Here is a 17816-nt window from a genome sequence, read left to right on the forward strand (position 1 = left end):
TCTAACTGAAACATTAGCTCTCCCTGAGTCCACATCAGCCTGTTGCTCTTCAGACTTCAACTGGGACATTTGCTCTGCAGATTTGGATTTGGCCTATAACATCATGTGAGCTAATTTCTTATAATACATACATACATAAATATAAAATCTATTGATTCTGTATCTCTGAAGAACCATAAATAATATATGTGAAGACCCTGTTAGTTTGGTTTTGTTGTTTTGAGAAAACCTAAGAAATATTGTTCTTATTGATTTATTACAAGAATGACCCTTTTGTAAACATTACCTGTGTAGTACATTACTACCTAGCAATGAAATAAGCATCTATATCACAAACATATCTGATATTGTGTAGGCCAAGCCTGTATACAAATCCAAGTTCTTTATTTAGTAAAACAAATGTTAAATATTGAAAATATATATTGCCTTCTCACACATAGCTAATAAGAGACAGGCTAGCCACCTTCCTTTCATCAGACTAAAATGGCAGGCTGAAAGTTTCCCATGGGTATTTTGTCTTTTTTTCAGTTTTGCAATGGGAGGCCTTTATTCTGTGTTGGAAACTTTCTACCATAAATATTTGCACTTATTTTATATTCTTTTAAACTAGGTACATTTACCAAAGTCATTGTCATCTTTGACATTAAAAAATAATAATAATGTGGCACTGCTTCTCTGCCTACTACTATAAAAAAGAGGAAATTAGAAAAGCACATGTTGCCTAATTGTAAAAATTCTAATTGATACATCCTTAATCTCCAATTTTTTTGAGACAGGGCCTCACTCTGTAATTCAGACTGACCTTAAACTCACTATGTAGCCCAGTTTGACCTCAAACTCATAGCAATCCTCCTGTTTCAGCCTCCTAAATGCTGGGATTACAGGCATGGGCCACCTTGCCTGGGAAGAAATTATTACTAACAGCCAACTGAAAATTTTAGTGTATTTGTAACAAGGGAAAAAACTCCCAACTAACATCAGCTGCAATGTTGAACACCTAATTGTTCATTGGTTATCATTCTTGCACCTCATTTGGGTTACTCCAAAGTGTGCACTTGAGAGAAGTTAGAAGATATTTTATTCTACATCTTATACTAGGATCTTTCTTAGATAACTATTGAAAACTGCTGAAGTTAAACACCTGTGTTATGCAATTCCGTTTACTTCTTCATTATTACAAAGGGCAAAACTAGTTGTAAACTGAGAGCATTTCTCTACCTACTTTATATTCACATTAAGTAACATCCACATTTGGAAAAAAGCTTAACACCCCTAACTGTTTTTTAATCAATTGCCAAGAATTTAAGCAAGTTTCCAAAAATAAATTTGTTCTCCCTCTTTCAGGAAAGGCTTGCCTTGAATTAGTCATTAATAATAGCCCAGAAATAGCCCATAGTGACTACTTTCAAGTATCACCAAATGTTAGTTTTAACATACAGGGACAGTCTTGTAAGCATGGCATTTAGCTCAGCAGGCTTTCTGAACCTTAGGCAGTGGCTGACTGAAGAAAACTCTGCTCCTGGTGCACATCAGGTTTGGTTAAGAAATAGGAATCGAAAGACTGCAACTGCAAAGGAAAGTTTGTGTCATGTTTCATTTAACATTAGCATTACACAGTATTACTATGAATAGAAATGTTCTAAATAACCCAAAAATATATTTGCGTCATCCACAGACCTAAAATGAAGGAACTACCTGATCACCATCTGTCCAGAATGCCAGACAACACTGCCATCAAGCAGCAAAATTTGCCTGCCCACCAGCTATATTTCTCGGCCAAAGTAGTCTTCTCAATTTTTGTTGGCACAGGAATATTCTGCCTTTGCATGGGTGTCATCCTATTATTATCTGCAAAGAACACCAAGAAAATAGAGGTTTGTGTCCACCTTACTTTCCCTCTTCCTCTTCCTCTTTTTTTGTCTTCTTTGTTTTGAAGCAGAGTCTCACTGTAGCTCAGGTTGGCTTCCAGCTCTCCAACTCACTATGGATTTCAGGCGGGCCTCAAGTTTTGTATCCTCCTGCCTCAGCCTCCCAGGTCTAGGATTACCAACACTGTTCAATTTGGGACCATAAGTGGAAATGGTCAATTGGAGAACAAAGTCCCTCAACAGCAAACTAGGTAAGACTGAACATCCCTCTTTCAGTTGGCAGGAACAGACACAAAGTTCTTGAAAAGGGGCTTTATTCATCCTTGTTCCTTCTCAAGGACAGTCACTTTGTAAGCAATTTTGCTCCGCTGAGATGTTTTTTATACAGCAGAGGAATTAGTTAGCAACAAATAAAAATAAGGAGAAGAACAAGAAAAGTCAGTGATGCCAGAGACACACATTGATATAACCACAGAGCCAAAGATTCCGGTCTTTTGATACCCTTATTCAAACTCCTATCCACCCAGCTCTTGGTAGATTCTATTAAAATGACACATTCTGCATAATTCTTTTTAATTATTCTACTTACAGATGAAAGTTTTAGCTCCCACATGTGAGTGAAAATATGAAATATTTGTGTATCTAGCTTATTTCAATTTATACAATGTACTCCAGATCCATCCATTTTGCTGAAAGTAACATGTTCCTGGATAAATAATAGTCTATCATATATATGTGACTTTGTCTTTATTCATCTGTCAGTGGACATCTAGGCTGAGTCTGTATCTTAGCTATTGAGAATAGTGCTGCAGTACACATGAGACTGGACATATCTCTTTGACATGTTGATTTCATTTGTTTTAGATATTATATGCTAGATCTACTGTTAGAGGACACTCCATATTGTTTTCTACAGTGGTTGTATTAATGTAAATTCCCACCAACAGTGTATAATAATTCTTTTTCTCCATATATTCACAAGTATTTGTTACTTCTTGCATTTTTCATAATAGTCATTTTGACTGAAGTAAAATGATATCATACTGTGTTTTTGAACTGTTTCTCTGATGACTGACGAGCATTTTTCGTATACATTTTAGCCATTTATATTTCTCCTTTTGAGAAGAGTTTATTTAGATCATTTGTCCAAATTTAATTATTTTTTGGTGGTGTGAGGTTTTTTTTACAAGTTCGTTACATATTCTGAATATTAATTGTGATGGATTAACTAATGGTCTACTGGTAACACGCAGCTGAACTGAATCAGCATGGTTCTAGGTGTGGAGGGCCCACCAGAGGACTGTAGCCAACAACACAAACAGGAGAACTGAAGAGGAAGATAGTGTGTTGTTAATCCTGGAGAAGCTTGTCATGCTGGTTTTCCTGATAGGAACTTGGCTGTTCTCATTGTCAGAGGAGCTCGGGCCCTTGCTGTTGCTGAGGATGCCTGAGCTCTTTGGAAGGAAGAGCTCTGGTCCTTACTTTTAGCATCTCTTCTTGGCTCCAGCGCAGACCCCTCAGCCTGTTGACACAGATCCTTTATCCCACTGGTACAGACTTTCTAGCTTCCACCACTGACCTTTGGGCCTTCCCAGTGTAGATTCTTGATACAGACTTACATGAGACATTGTCTTAGACTCTAGGTGCCCAGCTGGACTCCTGGACGACAATACTGTGAGCTCTAGGTTTTCAGCTGGGCATTACCATGGGATCCAGGCCCTCAGCTGGATTCTTTGAGTCTTAGTGTATGGACAGATTTCCTGCACTCTTGAATCTGACTCTTTGAGTGAATATTGTCAAATAATGCTATAAATTATGTGTCCTGTATTAAATCTTTTCCCTTGTAAACCTTAAGTACAACATTATTCCTTTGTCAAGATGAATAGTATGTATTCTCTCTAATTCTATAGGTGGTTTCCTAACTATTGATTGTTTCTTTCACTGTGCAAAAACTTTTTAGTTTGTTACGATTCCATATGTCAACATTTTGCTTTCATTGCGTACAGTTTTTGAAGTGTTTCACCTGTGTTTTCATCTAGTAGTTTCATAGTTTCAGACCCAATGTTTAGATCTCTCATCCATTTGGAATGATCTTTGTATAGAGAGAACAGTAAGGGCCAAACTTCATTCTTCTGCACAGGGATATTCAATTTTCTCAGATATTCTTTCTCCAGTGTATGTTTCTGGAGCCTCATCAAAAATCTTTAAATTCATAAATATTGAAAGTATTGCCATATTTTTTGTGTGTAACTTTCTTTAATTAAGACTTTACAGTTTTCAATTTAGAGCTCTTTTATTTCCTCAGATAAATTTATTCCTAGGTTTTTTATCTTTTGTAGCCTTCATGACTTCCTTTTCAGGAAGTTTGTGATTGGTGTATAAAAAAAGATACTGATTTTTTTTGGTACTGGGAATCAAACTCATGATTTTGCTCTTGCCAGGCAAGTGCTTATGCCACTGAGCTAAATCCCCAGCCCTAAAATGATACTTATTTTTGTGTGTTGATTTTTCAGTCTAAAAATTCACTGAATTCACTTCTCTGCTCTAATAAATTTTGGTAGAGTTAATATATTTTTTTCATATCATCTGCAAACAGAAATAACTTGATTTCTTTCAAGAACTGAGTCCTTCCTTTTGCAAATGAACTCCCTCTGAGCTCTGGGAAAAGCATGACCCCAAGACTTTCTGACATCTTAAGGATTCCTATAATCATATAAGTGCCTGTTTCCTCTAAATCAGCTCTGAACAGAGCCAGCATTCCAGACCAAATGATATCTGTTCTAAAGGCAACCACAGAAAGCTGATTTATTTCTGCTCTGCATATGGCTGCTGGCAAACTTATAATAAAGGTAACTTCTTTCAACATTAATTTAACATTCATGAGTTTCAAAAAGTGTCTTAAGATTTCTGTTGGGTATGCAGATGAGGATGATGAGTAAAAATTAATGCGTATCATCAGTGAGCCAGTGATACTGAAGGTTAAATAGTACAACTGTCCCTCAGATCTGCAGGGTATTACTTCCAAGATCTCCTTAAAGATAACAAAATTGGCTGGGTGTGGTGGCCCATGACTGTAATCCCAGCACTTGGGACACTGAGGCAGGAGGATTGCTGTGAGTTCTAAGCCAACCTGGGCTATGAATTGAGTTCAAGGCCAGCCTGAAATGCATAGTTAAACCCTGTTTCAAAAGGACTAAAAATAATAATAATAACTATAATAATAAAGGATACCAAAGTCTCAGACGCTCAAGTGTCTTAAAATGACATATTTGCATACAACTTTACATGTCCTCATATACACTTTAAGAGGACTCTAGAATATTTTTAAGAATATAAATCCTGTGTAAGTAGCTGTTAATCCCTAAATGCAGACCCCATAGACATGGAGGGTCACTTAAAAAAAGCAAGGATGCATGAGGTAAGAGTAGAGAGCTCAGCCACGTCCCTGTCACTTTCCTTGCCGATTGCCTGGGATACAATCAGCACACACTTAATTGCACAGTGTTCTGTTGATTTTCCACTTACATTTTCTGTCTCCTCCTCTGAGCTCCCCAAAGTTTGTCTCCTTAGGAGTTAAATGCCCCCAAACTCTTCTGCATTCTCAAGTGTGATATGCAGCCCTTACCAGACCCCACCATAGTACAGAGGCAAATGGGGGGAACTAAATTTGCCTTGCTGAATGGGATAGCAAAGTAATGCTCTTCTAAAACTGATTTTTATTTCCACTAACAGTGCATCCTTTCTTATTTGCTTCTCAATCAACTCTCTTTCTGATTCTTCTTACTTTGCAATTACCCATTCTCACCAAAAGGCAGCCATTGCTGAGTGGGGTTATCTCATGACCTCACTTCCATTACTGACTCAGCCATTCTGCAAACAACTATTGACAAAATACTTTTGATCTCACAGATAATAAGGATTTTTTAAATAGGTATTTTAAATTAAATTCTATCAAATATGGAAAGTACTAGCAATTTAATTTTACACAAGAAAACCAGAAACCACCCCAGTAGTTTCTCTGTTTGCACATGGAAATGCTTCACTACATCAAGTGATACAACAAAGTATGTAACCTAGGCCAGTGTGACTGACCAAGCTCAGACTCAGTGCAAAAGAGTTCTGGATTGGCCCTTCCTCTTCTCACTCAATAGCTGTTCACACCCTCACATGTAATAAAAATCAAACAAAACAAAACAGAATAAAACCAATTAAACAAAATAATGAAAGCATTATAGGACTTCAAAACAAGATAATAGGAACCCAATCATGATTACCATAATACATTCCATTATGTTCAAAATAGCTGCCCATACCATCAGACACAGTAAAATCTAACAAAACAAGACAGAAAAAAACCAAATCTAACAACATTGTGAAAACCTTATAAGAGTTCAAGACAAGACAATAAGAAATTAACACTGGCTACCACCTTCTCCTCCTAGATATTTCCTCCCCTATATTTTTGTAACATCTATTGTGTTTTTGGATCCCACTAACTACTTCCTTTTTTTTTTTGTTGTACCGAGGATCAAACTCCTGACCGTACACTTGCAAGGCAGGTGCTGCCTATGCCGCTGAGCTAAATCCCAGCCAACTTCTTTTTCTTATGTTAATGTTTAACCACGTGAGTTCAAACTGTTGCATCCATTTATGTACAAGAGCCTCAAGATTATCCTACTTTATAGCAGAGTAGCTTTCATTGTATGAAAATACCGTATCTTTCCTATCCATTCTGTGGTTATAGAGAAAGTTACCCGTACTCTTTTTCTGGCCTCTTGTCACATGAAACAATTGTTTTCTCTACTTTGATTTTCAGTCTATGTATTTCCTTTCAAGTAAAATGTGTTTCTTGTATACAGTATATTGATGGATCTTGTTTCTTGATCCACTCTCCTTGTGTTTCTTTTTATTGCTGAGTTGAGGCCATCTACATTAATGGTTACAGTTGGTATTCACTGGTTCATCTCTGCCATGCTATTCTCCTGCTGTTGGCCCTGCACTTTTTCCCTTCATTCAGCTGCTTGTCCTGTTTGGCAATCTTCCTCCGCTACTATTTCTGGAAACATGATCATCTTTATATCTCTCTAAAATATCCTTCAGCATATTCTGTAGGTTTGTTTGGTAGTCACAAATTCCTTCAGTTGTTCTTTATCATGGAAGTATCATTTTTCCATCAATTTTGAAAGATAGTTTTGCAGGATACATCAATCTGGGTTGGAAGTTGTTTGCTTTCAGGATTTGAAACACTTGACTCCAAACTTTTCTTGACTTGATGGTTTGGGTTGACAAGTCTTCCATGATTCTGATGATTTTTCCTTTATAGGTGAATTTTTTTCTCTAACAGCTTTTAATATTCTTTCTGTTCTTGTGCTGAATTTTTGAGATCTTGATTAGTATGTCTAGGTGCATTTGTTTATGGCTTGTTGAAGTTCTATATACCTTGCTTTTCTGTATACCAGATCCTTTTCCCATGTTTGGGAAGTTTTCTGCTATTACTTCTGTAAATAGCCTTTTAATTTCATTTGTGTTGACCCCTGCTTCTTCATTGATACCTAGCACTCAAATTATTTCTCTTTTCATGACCTTGCAGCTGGTGAATTATTATTTCCTGGTTCCTTGTTATTTTTAAAAGATCTTTCCTTTTACGATCACTAGCTGCAATCCCATCTTAAAGGTCTGAAAGTCTATCTTCAGTCTCTTTCAAATGGTTTTGCCAGCTTTTGATCAACTTTTTAATTTCTTGGATATCTTTTTAAGTCTATCTCATGCATTGTAATTCCTTTTATACTGTTCATTCAAGGTTTCCATCATTTTCCTATGCTCTTTTTTTTAATCTATGTCTTCTTTAGCTATGTTGAGCAATTCTTTCATCATGTTTTTCACTTCTTCTTTTACCTGAGGCATCATCTCTGATTTCTTCCTTTACAGTCTCATGAAGTTGTTTCTTTACTTCGGTTGTTTTCCTCTCAAAGGTTTCAGATGTGTGACTTCCATTTTCTTCTATGACTGTATCTCCCAGCCTTGTTCTGTGTGGGCTGGAGGACTGAGTTTGCCTTTTGCTCTTTTGTCTTGACATTCTTCTGGGCTCCTTCCAACAATCGGGTTGTGGGGTCCCAGGTACTTCCCATGTTGGCTGCCCCTCCACGGTGTAGGGAATGGAACAGGTGTCTGTGTTCCTCTGACGCCAGGTTTACAGGAAGGCATCAGGGCACAGAGAGGGCTTCTTCAGACCTATGCAGCTATACTGGAGCTTCCTTGATGGCCATCAGTGCATGGTGATTGGGCTGCTTCTCACAGCCTGCTTGTCTGCACTGGGACTCTTGTGATGGTGGCAGGCACACAAGGGTGTGTTCGTTTGATTCTCCTGGTGGGTGATGGCTGCCTGAAGGAAGCAAGGGCTTCTAATGGTGGCCTGAGAGTGGGGTGTTCATATAACTCAAGATGAAATCGATAAAGTAGAATGCTTACTTTTACAGTGATCTCACAGCTGGATTGTTTCACAGAATGATGCTGATGAACAAAATGTGAACCCTGGGGTTAATGATTTCACTCAAGTTCAGAGACTGGCCAAACTGAGGCTGCAGTATCCTTTGTCAAAGTTCAGTGTGCTCTCTCTCAATCAGGATACAATTGTTCTTTAATGCTTTCTATAAATCAAGATATAATTTTACAAATAGAAAAGGAATAAATATGTTCAAAATAAGAATTAAAGTCATGCTGCTAAATAGTTTAATAGTAAAAAAGTAGCCTTTTCACTAATTTTTAGTATTTGCACTTTATCTTTAGGCTCAAAACCCTCAGTTTTGGTCAGACTGAAAATTTCTTCTGTCTTTTTTGTTAGAGTTCTCTCCAAATCCACTGGCATCTCATCATAGGGAGGAAACTAATCCTTTTTCTCACAATTACCAGGGAAACCAGAAGCCCACCATGACCTCAGATCCCAGAGGGGAGCATCCTTGTAGGGTAATTGAGCTGCATAGCCCCTGAACTCTGACCTCTGGGCTCTCTTCTTCTTCTTCTTCTTCTTCTTCTTCTTCTTCTTCTTCTTCTTCTCTCTCTCTCTCTCTCTCTCTCTCTCTCTCTCTCTCTCAGACAGAGTCTCACTCTATAGTTCAGGCTGGCCTTCTTCTTCTTTTCTTCTTCTTCTTCTTCTTCTTTTTCTTCTTCTTCTTCTTCTTCTTCTTCTTCTTCTTCTTTTTCTTCTTCTTCTTCTTCTTCTTCTTCTTCTTTTTCTTCTTCTTCTTCTTCTTCTTCTTCTTCTTCTCTCTCTCTCTCTCTCTCTCTCTCTCTCTCTCTCTCTCTCTAAGACAGAGTCTCACTCTGTAGTTCAGGCTGGCCTCGAATGCATGCTGATCCTTCTACCTCAGTGATGCCTCTTGAGTAGTGGAATTATATGTATGCACCACCACACCTGGCTCCTTACTGTTTTCTGACTGTACCTTCATAGAACTCAGTGTCAACCAGAGCTCAAAAAAGTCACTCATTTGGACACACTATCCTTTTTGCATTTTATCTTAGCCAAAAGGCCAAGCAACAATCACAGGACACCTTTTAAAAGAGTTTTTAAATCCATTTTCCACAGAATTTAATTTTAAAAAACAATACTAAATACTAAAGTTATTATACATACATCAATAATGTTATTTGGAAATAATTCTTTTTCTATGTTTGGTCATTTTTAGTAACTTTCTCTGAATGCCAATGTAAAATGATTCATTAGTGTGAATAGTTTCCAAAGAGTAAAATGAAAAAGCAGTGAAGCATCTTCACCATAAATGTGATTAGACTCAGACCACAGCCCAGGTTTCCTGAGTCACTGACGATTACCTTCCCAGCGACACCTCATTACGACAGAAAAATAAGGCTTCATCCCAACAGGTCACATAACTGTGCAACAGAAACACTGAATTCCAAGCCAGTTGCAAAATGTTGCCAGCTCCCCAAATGAAAGCCCTTAGAAAGACCCAGTCCTCCCAAAGAGCCCAGAAAGCTGCCTGGGGGCTGCCTTTCAGTCTCAACCAAGGATCACACCCAATGCAGGTGGAAGGCTTTGATGACTTAAATGGAAGGCATGTACTCAGATAGCTTTTAAATCAGTAATTGTTCTTTTCCTTGCTTGACAGATTAATTACACAAAAATATGTGCAAATTGTGCTGAATTCCGGGAAAATGCCTTTAACTTTGACAAAGAATGCAACTGTTCTATAGCATTTTATCTTCCAGAGAAAATGGAGGTGAGTGAAACTGAAGAGTTCAACTGGCTTTATGCTGATGTATGAATGCTCTATTTAACTATCACGGCAAGTTCACAATTTCTATTGAAATTATCCAAAACAGAAAAATATTAGAAGAAAAGCTGGATGGAAGTGACAAATCTATAAACAGTTGAGTGCTTCCCTGTTAGGTAGGCACCCAACCTACCTGCATAATACCTACCTGTTAAGTCTTATGTTCTTTGTATATTTGTGTCTAAGTTTTAAGATTTCTTTACCTACTCAACTTCAAAACATAACTTTTATAATTAATCAAACAGGTTTTATTTCAAATGTCAGCAGGAGGGGTGTGTAAAGATCATTGAATTTAACACATCATGTTATAACCAGAAAATTAATGTGCTGAGATGTTAAACGATGCGGCCAAAGTCACATAGTAAATTAAAGTTAGGGGTCTTGGGCATGGTGGTGCACTCCTGTAATCCTAGCATTCAGAGGGATGAGGCAGGAGGATTGCTGCAAGTTCAAGACCAGCCTAGGCTACACAGTGAGCCCAAGGCCAGCCTGAACCTGACAGTGAGATCCTGTATCAAAAAGACTAAATAAATAAATATAAGTTAGGATTCTTATGTGGTGGGAACCTCCAGTCATCCTATATACGTGGTTGCCTAATTCTTAAGACACTCCCAGCCTGACTATCAGGCACTGTAAGAAAAGCCAAAGAAATTCTGTGAGACCCCACACCTTACTCTTAAGCTTGTTAAAGTCATGTGTCAGTCTGTCCATCCAGGTCTTCTGAGAAGCAGATGCCAGGACAGAATTGGACATGGCATGAGGTTTATTAGGGGAAAACCTTGGAAAGAAATGTGGAGGGAGCAGGAAGAATTTGGGGAAACTGTTAGACCACAAGACAATGGCAATCCTTGAGAAAAGGAGAAGAAAACAGAATGGGAAGGAGGGGAGGAGCGAAGTTAGGAGAGTTTTTAGGCGGTGATGATGAGTTTGCCTTTGGACCAGCTGAGCTTGAGGTGGAAGCAGATCTTGAGGTGGGATGCTCAGTGAGAAGCTCACCACAAAACATGCTGGGCCCAGATTCATGTCATGTAGAATCATCTGTGAGGGAAGGAGGGACCAGGTCAGGGTGAAGAGGTACAAATTCCAGAGGATAGGACAGGCCATGGAATAACTTTAAGGTGTTGGAGAAAAAATTATTTTTCATTTGATTAAGTCCTGTGGAGGCCATGAAAAGGCTCCTCTCAGCACTGCCACAGGAGTGGGAAAACAGGTGACCCCAGGTGCTGAAGTCACTGTGTGTTGGCACAAAAACTATTCTCTCCAGGCCCCCGCCATAGTGACAGAGCACAGCTGGGACTTGGAGGAAGTCATCTCCTTCCCCCAATGAGTTTCTTTGGGGACTATCAGCTTGCTGGAACTCCTCCTCTCACCACACCCAGCACTGAAGTACAGGAGATGACACTCAGGGCCTCAATCTGCTAAGCAAGCACTCTCCACTGAGCTATACTCCCAGCCCCTGAAACTGTAGGAAACTCTAAGACCATCTTCCCGCTGTTTCCTTCCTTTTCTACCCTTCTTCCCTTCCTTAAGTTTCCTTTTCTACTTTCCCTCTTGAAGGCTCAGAATCCTGCTCTAAAGAAAAATCTTAACGGGTTTAAATTCCCATCTGTCTGTGTCCTTTAGAAATCGTGTGCCATGTTACCAGTCAGTGACTGATATCATTCACTTAGGCGGAGCTCTCTGTGAAAACCCAAATTACGTAGGAGGGTTAGGGGGGCCTTCAGCTCTCCAGACCGCACACAGTACACATGCAGGAACCTAGGAAATCAACACATGCAACACATGCAAGTCCATCTTACACACAGTCAGCCTGCGCAAAGGGCAGTTACCAGACCTCAAGTCTCCTACTACTCCTGGCTGAATCCAAAAGCTCAGGGCACAGAAGTCAACAGAAAGAAACAGGTTTATTTAAAGCCATTCCTGATGAACATGGAAGGACTTCTTTGTCATGTCAGATCTCTTGGGGTTTCTTTCTTTCTTTTTGTAATCTTTCTATTTTCTTTCTTTCTTCTTCTTCTTCTTCTTCTTCTTCTTCTTCTTCTTCTTCTTCTTCTTCTTCTTCTTCTTCTTCTTCTTCTTCTTCTTCTTCTTCTTCTTCTTCTTCTTCTTTTGTATCAGGAATAGAACTCATGACCTCACACTTTCCAGGCAGGCACCATGCCACTGAGCTATATCCCTAGCTTAGGTCCCTCTTTTTAGGCACCTAGAGCTTTATGAGAGAAAAGGGAATACCATGAGAGAATGGGCAGAAGGTACCCACATTCAGCCAGTGTTCCTCTTCAGGACGTGTTTTTTCCTCCCTTCTCCTTCCTCATGGAAATAGAACAGCATCCACATTTTCTTTTTAGACAGAGGCATTACTTTTTATGCAAGTCAGTTCATACAAGCTGGGGAGAAGAGTGACTTTATGGAGGCCTCTGTTTGAAATTTAGGGTAATGTGTGAAAAGAATTGATTATTAAAGGATTAGAGAGGAGATTATGGGGAAGGAATTCTGCAAAGACTTCCCCAGAAAACTACTTGGTGACAGTGCCACTGAGCCTAAAGAGAAGGAAGACCATAAAGTGGATGGTGCCTCCAGGAGTAATCAAAAGAAGATGACTACAGAGGCCTTAGTAAGCTAAATCTGAAACAGAGTCTTTGAAAGAGTTTATTAAAATGCTCCAGTCCATCTTGCCAAGTGCTCCCTGCCTATTTATTTTGTCACTGATATGAATATGTAACTCCGGTTAAATGGAATTCACTTTTGGGCTTCTAATAAAATGTGTGGTAAAGTCCATTCTGTGGATTTCATACCTTCCATGGTCCTGGGTCAACAATGAAGGTTCTCTTTTTGGGTGAGGAAACATGACCATTCTTACTAAGCTTGGCTTATTTACTTTCAAACCAGTGTTCTCTATTGACTACTTGCAGGCTATCTCTTTGTCGAGGCTCAGGATCTCCCCTTTCCAGGGTACAGAGAGATTTCTCTTAAAGTGACCAAGTTCTTGAGCTATTCTTCTCTATACCTGGCCACACTTACCATGACTTTTCTTCACAACTTACCATGAATACCAGATCCCCTTTTCCACATTCCTCCTCTTTAAGGTCCTTGGAAAGGGAAATCAAAAGCCTTCCCAAATGCTCTTAGCATGGGCTTAAAGGATTCCGATATTGCAAAGAATGCTTTTGTATTTCTTGTATTAAATGTGTCACTTAACACCAGAGAGGCACTTAATAGAGCTAGGCTGCAGCCACAGCAATGTCAGCTGAGGGCAGGCGGGCGTGGTGGCGATCCTTGGCAAAATGAAAGTCAAGCTTCCAGTAAAGATTGCGGATAGATAAGAGCAGAATATAGAGGCTCCCTGAGACAGACAGCTCAAATGCCAAAATAACACAGCATGGGGAGTCCTAGACAGAGGGAGATGGATCCTCTTGACCCAGGAAGAAACTAAAGTGAAAAGAACCAGTCAGACATGTAGTCCCAGGGCTACTATTGGGACAGCTAAGATTCTGTGCTCTTGCACATTTGAATTTCCACTGCTTCAACTCACTGGAACTGCAGTTGCACTGAAGTCAGAGATCAGCGAGCCCAATGGAGAACAGAGCTGGCAAGGGACCTGTATCAACCTGCAATGAGTGCCAGGAATGAAACCTTCCACTGGAAAGGGGCACCAACAGGATGACATTTGGGAATCAGGCAGGACTGGCAAGAACAAGGAACAGCAGTGACTTCAGTCAGTTGTTCCCTTCCCAGACAAGATTGGTGGGATATGTTTGGCCTGGGTCAAACCCCTAGCTGAGACCCAATAAATTGTCCCAAACCAATTCCCTATGCACAGCGCACATTAATGCAGTGAAGGCCTCAGCAGGTTGACTGACCCAGAGGGGAGGAGCCAGCATACACTGCCCCTGTTTGCACCTCAGTAACACACTGGAGTGGGCAGGATCACCTGTCCAGGATGCTTCAGAAGAACCATAACCAACAAGGAAAGGGACTGGGACTTCTCTATACATCTGTTTGGAAGAAACCAAAAACATGAGAAGAGGAAGCAATTCGAAAAAGTCCCCAGGCCCCAATCCTAAGAACATTGATCCAGGAGAGGTAAATACAAAAGAGATTGAGGACTGAAAACATGCAATATCAGACACAGCATCAGTGGACATAAAGAGATATGTTTGGGACCTCATAGGTGATTTCAAAGGTGAAATATTTAACTAAGTAAAGCAAGATACAAGTAGATTAATAAAAGAAATGCTAAGCACCTCTCAAGAAGACACAGACAGAAGAATTGAGGAGCACAAAAAAGACAAATGTTTAATGAAGAGTATAAAGAAAACATAGAATACATGAAGCAGGTCCAAAGAGATTACCAGGAAATAAAAACTCCATTGAAAGCTGGCAAAACTTCTTGAAAGAAACTAAGGATAGATTATCCAAACTGGAAGACAAGTTTGCAATGTGGGACCATGAAAGGAAAAATTTCTTGAAAATAACAAGGAAACAGGCAGTAACAATACAAAGGCTAGAAGATAACAAGAGGATCTATAACTTAAGAATAAAGAATGTGAATAAAGAAGCAGGGGAACAAACAGAGGAACTACTAAGGCTATTCACAGAAATAATTAAGGAAAACTTCCCAAACATAGGAAAAGGAAGTGATATTCAGATGTATGAGGCATACAGAACTCCAGCCACCTACAACCAAAACAGAGCTACACCCAGGCATATAATAATCAAGATCCCAGAAATTCAATATAAGAACAGAATATTAAAAACCATCAGAGAAAAGAAACAAATTACCTACAAAGGAAAACCCATCAAAATCACAGCAGACTTCTAAACACAGACCATCAAATGAAGAAGAGCTTGGGGCAAAATTTCCAAGCCCTGAAAGAAAACAACCTCCAGCCCAGATTGATGTACCCTGAAAAACTGTCTCTAGAAATTAATGGAAAAACAAGATGCTTCCAAGAGTAACTGGGGGAATTCATGACCACCAATCCAACTCTACAGAGAATACTGCAGGGCATCCTAGAGAGAGAGAAAAGTACCAGGATTCCAGGAACAGTGGCAAAGAGGCCTCAATGAATAGAGCAGAAAGTGGAATGAAGAAGAAAAGCAGACAACTAATGGCAGAAATAGAGCACATCAGAAATGAGGCAGAGAAGGTTAGCTATAATCTCTAATATAGATGGCTTTGATACACTAAAGAAAGAGAGAGAGAGAAACACAGGCAGAGTAGATCAGGAGGTAGGGTCCACTGAGATGTTCTTTATAGGAAATATAATTAATCTGAAAAGGGTTTATGGACCAAAAATCAAATATGAGAAAACAATGCTCTAAGTGACAGGGAACCAGAGAGTAACAGGGGCAAATAGACCCGTATTTGTGGATAGGTTGGAAAGTCAGGCTGTAATAGGTAAAGGGATACAACTAGAGATCAAGTCCAGGAGGGAGAAGGTGTGGAACAACTTAGGTAAATAGCAGGTTGCTGCCCCCCAATCTACAAACTGAGGGTGTTGGTGAGACCCAAAAATGCACAGTGCACCCTGGGGGAGTGAAAGGGGAGAAATAGTCTTTAAAAAGATGACAGAAGATATTGGGGTTTTTTTGTTTTTGTTTTTGTCTTTTTCCTTTTTATACCGGGGATCGAACTCATGACTGTCTGCTTTCAAGGCAGGCGCTTATGCTGCTGAGCTAAACCCCCAGGCCCGAAGATATTGCTAATATTGTATCAGGATTTAAAACCCACATTACTCACACCACTCTGTTTAGATAGATTTTATTCTGTCCCAGTTTGTCTACTTGCAGTAGATCTGAGGGCATAGACAGCTAGCTATCCCAAAAGTAATAGGATATACAGTAATATACAGTACAGTAATCATCTTTAATTTCCTATTAACTTAATATGGAGCCCTGTATAACTTATACTGTTTTATCATGACTAATCTTAGTTAAATCTGGTTTGTTTGATTGTTGTTTGGTATTGACAGACTTTATTCAAAAGTGTTATGATTGATAGTATCAAGTCTGAGAGTATAGGCAACTACACTGAAGATGACAAGATTTACCAGGATACCCATTCTGGTTTGATTATTACCTGTTTTTGAAGTTTTACACTATCTACAAAGTTGTGTTTTTATTAATATTGTTATATAAAGCTGTATTCAATTATACTATGTTTGATGATATAGACAAATCCAGCAATACTATTATTCTGTTTTCAGAGTGATTTTAGCCTGCTTTGATTTGTTTAATCTCAACTTAAATGAAGATATGGATAACCACATGTATGTTTAAGTGTATAGGATTGATAACCATATTACTAAGTTTATGTTGGGTAGTTGAACAGAACCATTTGCAGTCTCACTGTTTGAATCCCTACTTTGTATGTTTCACTTTTGTAACTTGAACAACTATTTGTAAAAGGACAATATTTAATCAACTAGTGATTTTTTTTTACTAGTGATTTCTTACTGTTTATTTTTTCTTTGAAAGTATGTATTATTTCTACCCATTTTCTGTTTTGTTTAGTCTTTCTTTAAATAAAATTTTAAAAACAAAAAAATAGAGCTAGACCATCTTGAAATGTAGCCTTTAATATTTTGAAGGTATCAGTATATTAATTATAAACAGCTACCTCACACATTTCTAGTGTATAGGAACACTTTCTAGACCTCATCATGGTCCAAAAAATCCACATTTGTAATTCTATGGAAAAGTTACTGAAATTTGAGTAAGTTAATTCCAATCTACCACTTCCAGTGCGATGCATAGTGAGAATATAGACAGTAATTCATATTTGTAGTTGTGGGGAGCCAAGGGGAATTCTAAATCCAGCTAGTATGATGGCTAACAGGAGCAAAAGCCTCAACGGCTAGGGTAAAATCACCTCCTTTATTTTGAATCACTGGCTCATGCCATCTTTTTGCTCATTTCAATTGTCTTACCATTTCTTAAGCAAGTTTAAGTGCCAGGGACTACACTAAAAAGATAAAAACACCTGGAGGCTGACTATAAGGAACTTCTAGTCTCATGTCTTTCCTATGCTGAGTATACAAAGGCACATAAATGTATTTGTTGGTGCAATTTTAAATTATATTTCATGGATTTTCTTTGAAATGGTGATTTTGAGTACCTATCCTAACTTCCAGTAAAGCACTTTCCGTGATATTACTGGGAAATATATGTGAAGCCAAATTTTAGGTATTGAACCTGATTATAAAATTTTTTTCAGGGCAATAGTGGGCTTTGTTTTGCTTTAGTTTTCCTTTGTTTTGTTTGTACTGGGAAATATATGTGAAGCCAAATTTTAGGTATTGAACCTGATTATAAAATTTTTTTCAGGGCAATAGTGGGCTTTGTTTTGCTTTAGTTTTCCTTTGTTTTGTTTTGTTGAGACAGGATTTTCCTACATGGTTGAGGCTGGCCTTGAACTCACTACGTAGCCCAGGCTGGCCTCAAACTTACAGCAATCCTCCAGCCTTAACCTACTGAGTGCTGGGATTATGAGTTTGTGCCACCATGGCTGGTCCTCCTTTTTAAAATGTAAAAGAATAGGTTATTTAATCATTTCAGTTATCTTTATAGACCAGGACTCCCAATAGTGAATGTTTTTTTTTTAATTTTATTTAAGGAGAAAAGAAAAAAAAACAGTGAAAGGGTACAAGTTATACAG

The 17816-nt window shown here is 38.7% G+C and overlaps 1 protein-coding gene across 1 annotated transcript in view; it reads left to right on the forward strand.

The window, feature by feature from the left end:
- LOC100721983 (cell cycle control protein 50C-like) overlaps window positions 1-17816 on the forward strand; it is a 35318-nt gene continuing 17502 nt past the window's right edge. The window contains exons 1-3 of the mRNA XM_023564850.2: window positions 1-105; window positions 1676-1874; window positions 9992-10102. Of these exons, the coding sequence (XP_023420618.1) occupies window positions 1683-1874; window positions 9992-10102 (303 nt within the window). The 5' untranslated portion in view covers window positions 1-105; window positions 1676-1682. The remainder of the gene's footprint in view (window positions 106-1675; window positions 1875-9991; window positions 10103-17816) is intronic.

This window comes from Cavia porcellus, unplaced genomic scaffold, assembly GCF_034190915.1.
Source record: "Cavia porcellus strain 051 isolate PalLab524CR breed Dunkin Hartley unplaced genomic scaffold, mCavPor4.1 scaffold_15, whole genome shotgun sequence".
In the NCBI taxonomy this organism is placed as follows: Eukaryota; Metazoa; Chordata; class Mammalia; order Rodentia; family Caviidae; genus Cavia; species Cavia porcellus.